Consider the following 11,516-nt stretch of genomic DNA (forward strand, 5'->3'; position numbering starts at 1 on the left):
ATCGATTACTGGATAACACTACATTTTTAAAATGAATACATCAGAATTACCTGATTAATGATTGGTTTAACAACGAGTCTTTGTGTCTCTATAACACTCATGTTAAAGCAATACAATTTATCTACAGGATATCGAATGACTTATTAATGGAAGGATTCTATGTAATTACGATAATAAAATGTAAGTATTTAGAGAGGGAGGTATTGGTTCAAGTCATCAATGTGTTCTAATTTTGTAAAACTATAAATTTGGTTTTAGTTTTGTTGTTCTTATTCTGCTCAAGGCCTGGTAGAACCTTGTGGTTATGGCGCTCGACTTGCAATCTGAGGACCGTGAGTTCGAAACCCTGTTACAAAACAATCCCACTATTCGTTAGTAAATGAGTAGCCCAAGAGTTAGCGGCGGCTGGTGTTTACCAGTTATCTTCCCTCTAGTACATTACTGCTAAATTAGGGACGGCTAGAGCAGATAGTCCTCGAGTATCTTTGCGTGAAATTCAAACTAACTTATTGAATTCACACATTTCCGGCTACGTTTGTTTTCACTTGATCTAGGTTTCGGTATCATTATTTTTGTCTTCTATATAAAGATAGTTATTGTTCTTGCTAAGATCTTTCAGGTCAATACGAAAATATTTTATTCCGTTTTGAACATTTTTAAGAAGACTTTCTCAAAATTCCACCTATTAAAAACATTTATATAATAAGTGCTGCCATCTGGAAGGTACTTCGAAAATACTATATTCAGAGCACTGTATTGATATTTTATGAATGATAGAACCTGTACATTTAGATATATATGTATAAATTACATTGAACACACAATAATTACCTTTAAATACATCAAAACTAAATAAATATTCATAACGATAAATGCTTATAAAATTCGAATCTTATACTTACCAGAGTTTTTAAGATATCTAAACAACACTTAGACACATATACGATTGAACATACCTATATCGAAGAATTCACTACTTCTAGAAATATCTAGAATAATGCGGATATTCAAATTCCTTACTATAATTCAGAACTTAGGTAGTATGGAGTATTCTATGTCTTCTTATTATGACGGTTATTTTTCGAAAAATAAAGGAGCCAGAGAATGTAGTTATCTGCTTACTAGTGTTAAAAGCTCACAAAGTATATCTAACTCTCGTTGAGAACTTTAAAGCACCACGATATGAAAGGAACTCTCAGGGCATGCTGTGAAAATGATAGTCATTGTATGCTCAACAAAAAACTAATAATAACAGGAAAAGATATATATATATTATGCAAACAGAACTTTGACCACAGTGCTCTAATCAACGTTATATAGAGAGTTTTGTCGCAATTTGTACCCTATATTCGTTTGTTAAAGTGTTTGTCAATTTAATAAATAATCATATATCTGACAATTATTTTCGTGCATGCTCATTTCCTGAAATCAGTTTTTCGTAATATCTATCCTGTCTTTAAAACGTCCAATATTGTTTGCATTTGAAGTTGGCTAACGTCGTGAAATATATAGAAATATTTGATATATAAGTATAAAATATTTAAAGAAAAATGTTATAACATAGTCAAAATCCACTATATTGTGTACTACTCAATTTCTTTTATTTCTTTATTTTGTTTTTGCACAAGGAGCTAAAATGACGTTTAGATACATGCTTATTAATTAACATAGAAAATTCGTGTGACATAGCTACATGGGATCACAAAGAAAATATGCTTCCTTGTTGATTTTTGAAACTGTTACTCCTTTCCATCATAACTAATTAAAATGTGGGATTTTTAAACAACAGTAAATAAAACCTTTAAACAACAGACACACCTTTCATGTGTATTAATATAGAAATAATAGCCACACTTTTCGTGTATATTAATATAGGAATAATAGCTACATCTTCCATGTTTATTAATATAGGAATAATAGCCACACTTTTCGTGTATATTAATATAGGAATAATAGCTACATCTTCCACGTTTATTCATATAGGAATAATAGCCACACTTTTCGTGTATATTAATATTGGAATTATAGACACATCTTCCACGTTTATTCATATACGAATAATAGCCACACCTTTCGTGCATATTAATATTGGAATTATAGACACATTTTCCACGTTTATTAATATAGGTATATTAGCCACTTCTTCCATGTTTATTAATATAGGAATAATAGCCACATCTTCCATGTTTATTAATATAGGAATAATAGCCACACTTTTCCTGTATATTAATATAGAAATAATAGCCACTTCTTCCGTGTTTATTAATATAGGTATATTAGCCACACCTTTCGTGTATATTAGTATAGGAATAATAGCCACTTCTTCCGTGTTTATTAATATAGGTATATTAGCCACACCTTTCGTGTATATTAATATAGGAATCATAGCCACATCTTCCATGTTTATTAATATAGCAATAATAGCCATACCTTCATTGTGTATTAATTTAGGTATAGTAGCCATACCTTACTTGTGTATTAACGTAGGAATAATAGCTACTTCTTCCATGTTTATTAATATAGCAATAATAGCTACTTCTTCCATGTTTATTAATATAGCAATAATAGCCACTTCTTCCATGTTTATTAATATAGCAATAATAGCCACTTCTTCCATGTTTATTAATATAGCAATAATAGCCACACCTTTCCAGTATATTAATACAGGAATAATAACCATACCTTCATTGTGTGTATTAATTTAGGTATAGTAGCCATACCTTCCTTGTGTATTAATCGAAGAATAATCATACTGGTAATCTAAAATTAGTGGCAGTTACAAAAGTATTTTTATGAAGACATAGACTTCAGTGGAAGTCTTCATCTGATGTGAATAATCTAATTCATGTGTGAAAAAACATATTAGATTGTTATAATCTTGTACAGATATATATGATGATTTTACTGTTACAGAACATGCGATGACAAATTAATGTCAAATTATAAATGAAAATATATAAATAAATATATATATCAATTACTGTTAATTTATGAAGTTTTGTGTACCAGATTTCTCACTAAAAGATTACAAAATAACTGTGTAGTATAAATCTTCGACATTAATGGTATGTGTATTATGCAGATTAAAGACTTAAAGCAACGAACACTGATTTGGTAAGTCTTCAACCGCAAACAGAAGCCATGTCAAAATCATACATCTCTATCCTGTCATATACCAGCCAAGAGTTTGTCAAACAGAAGCCATTTCAAAAACACACATCTCTGTGCTGTCACATAACAGCCAAGAGTTTGTTGGAGATCACATTATAACTCCAGCATATCACATCTCTATGCTGTCACATAACATCCAAGAGTTTGTTGGAGATCACATTATAACTCCAGCATATCACATCTCTATGCTGTCACATAACATCCAAGAGTTTGTTGGAGATCGCATTATAACTCCAGCATATCACATCTCTATGCTGTCACATACCAGCCAAGAGTTTGTTGGATATCGCATTATAACTCCAGCATATCACATCTCTATGCTGTCACATACCAGCCAAGAGTTTGTTGGAGATCACATTATAACTCCAGCATATCACATCTCTATGCTGTCACATACCAGCCAAGAGTTTGTTGGATATCGCATTATAACTCCAGCATATCACATCTCTATGCTGTCACATACCAGCCAAGAGTTTGTTGGAGATCACATTATAACTACAGCATATTTAATCCAATACGAGGAATTTTGTTTGTTTATTATTTTCTTTTGATTAATTTGTTAAAGGCTGTTTTGATGCGACTGTATTTTAATTAATGCTTCTTTCATTTCCATCCACATATTTATGTTGATTGCGATTTAATTTTATAATTGTTCATTTTAAATTTCAGTGCAGCTTTCAACAAATCATTTTATAAGGATGTCATGCGAAGTGTTCTTAGAATAGAAACTGATATATTTCTATCCCTCTTTATATATACATATTTATATGTGTGTATATATGTTGAAATGGTTATTGTGTAAGAATCAATATTTGTAATAGTTCTTCAAATCCTTCATGTTAATATATCACTGCCTATACGGACCAACATGGCCAGACATAAGTAGAATGTTTCCATAGCAATTACTCTTCCCCCCATCAAGCTTCCACATTGTTGACGGGATATGACCTTCCTTCTGACAACAGGAACCCGCTCTGGGACGATCGATTCTTCTGTTTCATTGGCTACGTGGGCTTGTTCTCTCACTTAACAAAGCGCATGCTCGGGGCTTTTTTTTTCTTTTTTTTCTGTATGCGCAGGGAATATCGCATAGCATAATGCGACGGTGAAACGATTTATGCTGATGAAAAGGGGACTGAGGGGCCGACCCAAGTGTTCACCCCGCTACACAACAGCAGGTCCTGGCGCGACACAAACGTTAGGTTGGTTTGGCTCGCCTTCTTCAACCCCTGTCGAGATCTTGGTAAGTAAGCCTTTTTTTCTGATTCTGATTACTTATAATATAATCTCATATACTGTGTTCAATGTTGTATACTTAATGCTAAACAGGTTTATTTCTCAGTTTGCAAATTTTTTGCTCATTTTGATACCCCAATAACTGATACAACTATTCTAGTCAATGTACTGAGCAATGACCGTAATCTCAGAATACTTACTTTTACTTTTCTATCAAATTCAAAATAGTTTAATATGGGATGTTTACGAAAAAATATTTTTCTATAGCATCTTAATCACATACAAAATGTTGTTTTAAAACACGAACGCTGAAACCGTAAAAATACCAAAAGACTATATTTACGTGCTTCTCCATGTTAAATTTCAAAATAAACACGATTGAAGCATCAAAGGGAATGCCGTAATCTAGAATAAATGCATAGATGTAAAACTCACGAAGAAGAACTATAATATTCGTGTTGGAATTTTGTTGTACTTTATTTCAGGTTATGTAAAACGAAAACGTTAAGCCGTAACAATTAATGGCTTGAAGTTCAGGTGAGCTGAATACCAACCACCATATGTTCAGTCTTCATCACGGTTCAGTACTCAACAGTAAAAACCAAAGAGAGAGGTAACCACCATATGTCCCACCTTCATCAGGGTTGAATATTCAAACAGTATAAACGAGGGAAACAACCATCATATTTTCTATCTGCTTCAGGGTTCAATATTCAAATAGTGTAAACAAGGGAAACAACCACCATATGTTTCAATATTCATCAGGGTTTAGTATTCAAATAGTGTAAACAAGGGAAACAACCACCATATGTTTCAATATTCATCAGGGTTTAGTATTCAAATAGTGTAAACAAGGAAAACAACCGCCATGTGTTCTTTCTTTATCAGGGTTTGCTATTCAACAGTATAAACGAGGTAAACCACTACCATACGTTCTAACTTCATCAGGGTTCAGTACTCAACACTAAATACAAGAGAAATAACCACAATATGTTTCATATTCATAAGGGTTTAGTATTCACACAGTATAAACAAGGGAAATAACCACAATATATTTCATATTCATAAGGGTTTAGTATTCAAACAGTATAAACAAGGGAAATAACCACAATATGTTTCATATTCATAAGGATTTAGTATTCAAACAGTATAAACAAGGGAAATAACCACAATATGTTTCATATTCATAAGGGTTTAGTATTCAAACAGTATAAACAAGGGAAATAACCACAATATGTTTCATATTCATAAGGGTTTAGTATTCAAACAGTATAAACGAGGGAAACAACCACCATATAGTCTATCTTAATCAGGGTTTGATACTCAAAATTATAAACGGGTTTTCTATGACTTACTACAATATAATCATAGCTAAGGATTTTTTTCCAATTTCATAGTTTTCTCCCCTTCAAAAAACAGTTTAACTTTGAAAACTCACCGAGATAAAGAAAAAACCGTGATGGAAATCCGTGTCCTTCTTTTAATGGAAACAATTCACAATAGCATACACTATATTCATTTCCAGTCTTGTTTATAGAGGTTTTATCTCATCAACTGTACGAATCATTTCATTTACTGTACAATCCTTCGACAGTTCCTAATCAAATAGTAGTGAATATTTCCCCGTAAAATTTTAGAAGTTTACATATTTGCCCCTTCTACATGAGAGGCATTACAACATTAAAGTTTGTTATCGTTACCAAAGTCATGCAAAAATATTCATTTGTTTCGGGCAACAAATATAAACAATAACTAAGGTGAAAAGTACAGCTTCCGTCAATATTGCCCCTCATTAGCCTGGGCAAGTCAACTTGTCATCCAATATAGCTCTAATCCTTTAGATGAAAAATTATACCGTTGTTTCTCTTCGTAATGAAAACGAGACTATTATTTACTTAAATATCCACAAAATAAAATCTCTGTGTTTGTCAGCAAAAGTACATTTATCATCACCGTTATGACATTATTCGATAGCTGACGCTGAACATTTTTAGATCAATTTAAAAGTGATTCCATTCTCTTATAAGATATTTCGATTAAAATTCCAAATGTTCTTCATTTAATTAAGTGGTCAAAACAAAATGTCTAACCCATTTTGATTTAGCTTAGAAACGTTATATAATAAAATTAATTATTGTATCCAACCATGGTAAATAGTTTACCATTGTTCTCTAAAAGAACCCAAGCAGAAAGGCTACCTCCTGGCCCAAAGCAGACAAAGCTTTCACTACGCGCATCTGGCACTTTGGTCGGGTGAGTCATTCATACTATTTGAATCTCTTTTGTTCGAGCTCGAAACATAAGCCTACTTAGTTTGTTTTAATCTATAAATAATGTTAGTTATTACAATGTATGAATATGGTTACATCCATAAGTAATATTAAACATTACAGTAGTATTTAGCTATTATTTTAATAGTTTTATAATGTGGTGTGATTGACATATTCTAACATATTATTCTTTGTTTTCACTCGTAAGATAATAGAATTACTAATGTAGTTTTGTATCTTTAACGCTATGGTTGCCTGACCCGCTCTGGTAACAAAAAACTAGCTTGATAGTTTGTCTGTTCATCTGAATGATAATAAAGTTAGTTCAAATAAAATAATAATAATAAATAATGGACGTTAGAATTAAAATAAATATATAGTAATGTGTTATTAATGCCTATCCTAAAATCTGACTTATAAATGGCTTAAATAAAATTAATAATAATTACAATTCACTTACTTAATCTAGTTCACACAGTAGCAGTCACTGTTCATAAAAACTGATGATATAAATAGCACCTAGACCATTAGGTTACTATCTATCTAACTGTTTATCCAGTTAGTACTGCCTGCCTTTCTGTTTATCTGATTGTTTTTTCTACCCATCCACCTAGCACATTATCCAGTTTCTTATCTTATTATCCAGGTAGTTATGTAGCTGTTTATCTGTCTGCTTTTATATGGTTATATATGTAACATTATGACTACCTGTACATTTAGATTGTTATTTGGTTAGTTATCTGCTTATCCAGTTAGTTTTATCTGTATGTTTGTTTTATCCATGTTTATCAATTTAGCTTTATTTGTTTATCTGTACATCTGTGTGGATTCTTCTCTAACTTCATGGATGTCTATCTACCTAGCTCACTGTTTAGTTATCTGTTTATCCAGCTAACTTTATCTCTCCCCTCGGTTTGTTTTCTTTAGCTATCTGTGTCCTGGATGTACGGACAAGTACCTTTATTAATTACACACCCTATTATATTATAGTAAGTAGTTGTTCATTAATCCATGTACCATTATACCATTGTATTATATTACCTTTAATGACTATACACCCTATTATATTATAGTAAGTAGTTGTTCATTAATCCATGTACCATTATACCACTGTATTATATTACCTTTAATGACTATACACCCTATTAGATTATAGTAAGTAGTTGTTCATTAATCCATGTACCATTATACCACTGTATTATCGTACCTTTAATGACTATATACCCTATTATATCATAGTAAGTAGTTGTTCATTAATACATGTACCATTATACCACTGTGTTATCGTACCTTTAATGACTATATACCCTATTATATCATAGTAAGTAGTTGTTCATTAATACATGTACCATTATACCACTGTATTATATTACCTTTAATGACTATACACCCTATTAGATTATAGTAAGTAGTTGTTCATTAATCCATGTACCATTATACCACTGTATTATCGTACCTTTAATGACTATATACCCTATTATATTACAGTACGTAGTTGTTCATTAATCCATGTACCATTATACCACTGTATTATTACCTTTAATGACTATATACCCTATTATATCATAGTAAGTAGTTGTTCTTTAATACATGTACCATTATACCACTGTGGTATCGTACCTTTAATGACTATACACCCTATTATATTATAGTAAGTAGTTGTTCATTAATCCATGTATCATTATATCACTGTGTTATATCAGTAATAGTTAGAACTATCTGATTTAAAACAAATACTGTTACCTTCTTCAGCTTGCAACAGTTAATGTTTAATCAATTTATAATTACTGGCACTTCCCCTAATCTCCTCAGAATATTTTATGCAATTATATCTTTCTAAATTAGGTATAACTTACTTTACTTCCTAGGTAATTTATTCGGCTCGTTTTATAATGTACCATTCAGTATTACTAAAAACACCAACGTAATGCTTTTCACTACACTGTAGTTTTATTCTGTATTTATCGTAACGAACTTGATACGAAAACATCTGCACGAGCTCGTGGGCTACCTTCAGGTCTTCATTATTCAATAGTGACAATAATGACTCATTATTCTACATCATTTACGTTGAAATGTCAACGTGATCTATCAGCTAACATGTTAGTGCTATTATAAATAGTCTTTACTAAACCTGTTTTAAAAGTCGATCGGAAACTTAGTAATCTGAGAAAACAAACAGTTGCGTTCTTAAGTCATAATTATTATTACAACCATTATTATGCTTCGTACACCTTTTCTAACCTGGGGAGGCAAGCATGACTATGGTTAATTATACTTGTGATAAAAAAATACTAATAGGCCTTTTATATTTGAAAATATAATTGGTCTAGTATTAATATCTTATGACAAGAATAATTAATCATTATTGTCATTCATGGAACAAAAATTTAGCCTTCTTCTACAAGAAATAGCATACATTTCTAAAAACTTCAACATCCAGTGTCTATACGTATACATTTAAAGCAATCACAGCGTTTCAATAGGCTCTTTCATGATGTTTGTTCATTTATACGGTGTTTTAGCCAACCTTTGTGTATTTGCCATGTGATTTCTTCTAATATCTATCAATAGTAAGAAAAGTCAAGAATTAAGTTATCCTGTGCCTATTACGCAAAATAAATGTCCTAAATATTAAGTTAGTTGCTAAAAAACAAATGTGCACCCTAAGCTGAAATACATTTCAAAATAAGACACGTTCGGTTAAAAGGCTACGATAGCAATAAGTTCCAATTGTTAGGCTATAGATTGTTACGTTTAGACAATGCTCTAGTTGTTCGGTTAAATTGTTACGTTAAAATCGATGCTTTTGTTATTGGGCTGGACCGTTTTGCAGGGAAACTCTCAAATTGCTGGATTACATTGATACCATGAAATGTTTTGTTGTTTTTCTAGGTTTTGCAGTGCATACTGATTCAATGGCAATGGCGAAACGTAGACTGAAATAAAATAGTTTTGTTGTTTTTCTAGGTTTTGCAGTGCATACTGATTCAATGGCAATGGCGAAACGTAGACTGAAATAAAATAAAAAAAAAACGTTTTTGTTTTTTCTAAATTATCTGAAGAGTAAAGGTCATGCCTGATTTTTAAAATGATGCAATGAAAACTGTTTGGATTGTTCTTTCTTTTAGTTCTGTATATATATATCTGACGAAGGGCTGGCTATCAGTTCCCAAACTAGGCACAAATAAACCATTTTGTTTTAGTTTCTTAAACAGAAACAACGTTTTAGTTGTAAGATTAGATGATTATATAGAAAACATTATTATAATATAGATATTTTATTAACCGTGCTTGCACTTGTTAGAGTTCAAGATGAAACTTTTTGTGGTTCAGAATAACTAACTCAAATATTTCTCTATGGACTGTATTCTTTAAATAAAAAAGAATATGCTGAACATGGACAAGTGGTTAGCGAATCGGTCTGCAGATCGAACTGTCTGGGATTCGAAGTGTGAAGCTACTGAACATGCTCCACACTTTCAGCTATGGGTGTTTTATAAAATTGTGAATCGGTCTGCAGATCGAACTGTCTGGGATTCGAAGTGTGAAGCTACTGAACATGCTCCACACTTTCAGCTATGGGTGTTTTATAAAATTGTGAATCGGTCTGCAGATCGAACTGTATGGGATTCGAAGCGTGAAGCTACTGAACATGCTCCACACTTTCAGCTGTGGATGTTTTATAAAAGTGTGGTAAATTCCGTTATTCGGTTCAAAGAGCCGGAAAAACCAGTGTAGCGGCGGGTGCTGTTTACTTGTCAACATTAGGGAGAGCTACACCTGCATCATAGGGATACAAAATCTGATCGTTTAGCCCATGTGCACATTTGGTACCGTTTAGGTTTAAAATTAAATTTCCAATAAAAATTATAGTCGAATTATACGTCAAAGGCTTCTACAAATACCTTCAACGTTATTCACAGTTGGTATATAATGATTCACGTTTTCAACTAAAAAAAAACAACTTTTAGTTTTATTCGAAAGTCAATATTACAATGCGGGTTACATCTAAATGAAAAACACGAAAATAAATGCCCATCAGTCAAAATTCGCTTCCTCTCTTCCCCCTATGTCTGTAACACATTACACTAAAGTTACTCAGTTTGAAAAAATCCCAAGCGGTGTGACGTATTAACTTTCCATGTTAGTCCTAATTTATAGTCAGTTGATAAAAACACTAATTTAACAATAATCTTAAGTAGTTTGTAACTAATGTCTTCAGTGGTTTAAATTTTGAAATGTGGGCTCCAAATAAATATTATTACGAGAGGTTTATTAGATTGTTTTTAAGTACGGTGTATGATCTGCATAGCAATATTCTGTGACGAAGTGTAATACTCTGTTAATATCTAAACTTTGTTATCAAACACAGGTAGACATGTATGTCTTACAACCAATCAACAGGTAGAGAAGAGGCTCTAACATATTGACCACTGGTCTTCTCTTTTAAGTATTTAAACTAAACTCTCAGAAACCGTGTTATTTCTTAGTTTATGAAGGTTTAATACATAATTTTATTAGAACTACTTCATCAGTATTCTAAATGTACAAATATTTTGAATATGCATTTCAAACCTTGAGAAGTCTGTATGATAAAATATCGTACAGACATTCCCTTTGTGGTGGAATATTTTTTGTGAATTATGCAAGCCATCTCAGTGGATAGGATAAATTCAATACAAAAACATGGTTGTTTGTTTGTTTGTTTTGGAATTTCGCGCAAAGCTACACGAGGGCTATCTGCGCTAGCCGTCCCTAATTTAGCAGTGTAAGACTAGAGGGAAGGCAGCTAGTCATCACCACCCACCGCCAACTCTTGGGCTACTCTTTTACCAA

The 11,516-nt window shown here is 32.0% G+C and overlaps 1 protein-coding gene across 1 annotated transcript in view; it reads left to right on the forward strand.

Moving 5' to 3' along the window:
• Positions 1 to 1,067: 1,067 nt before the first annotated feature.
• LOC111086140 overlaps positions 1,068 to 11,516 on the forward strand; it is a 20,787-nt gene continuing 10,338 nt past the window's right edge. The window contains exons 1-3 of the mRNA XM_022387806.1: positions 1,068 to 1,106; positions 4,303 to 4,414; positions 6,586 to 6,660. Coding sequence (XP_022243514.1) covers positions 1,068 to 1,106; positions 4,303 to 4,414; positions 6,586 to 6,660 — 226 coding nt within the window. The remainder of the gene's footprint in view (positions 1,107 to 4,302; positions 4,415 to 6,585; positions 6,661 to 11,516) is intronic.

The sequence above is a fragment of the Limulus polyphemus genome, unplaced genomic scaffold (assembly GCF_000517525.1).
Source record: "Limulus polyphemus unplaced genomic scaffold, Limulus_polyphemus-2.1.2 Scaffold878, whole genome shotgun sequence".
Lineage (NCBI taxonomy): Eukaryota > Metazoa > Arthropoda > Merostomata > Xiphosura > Limulidae > Limulus > Limulus polyphemus.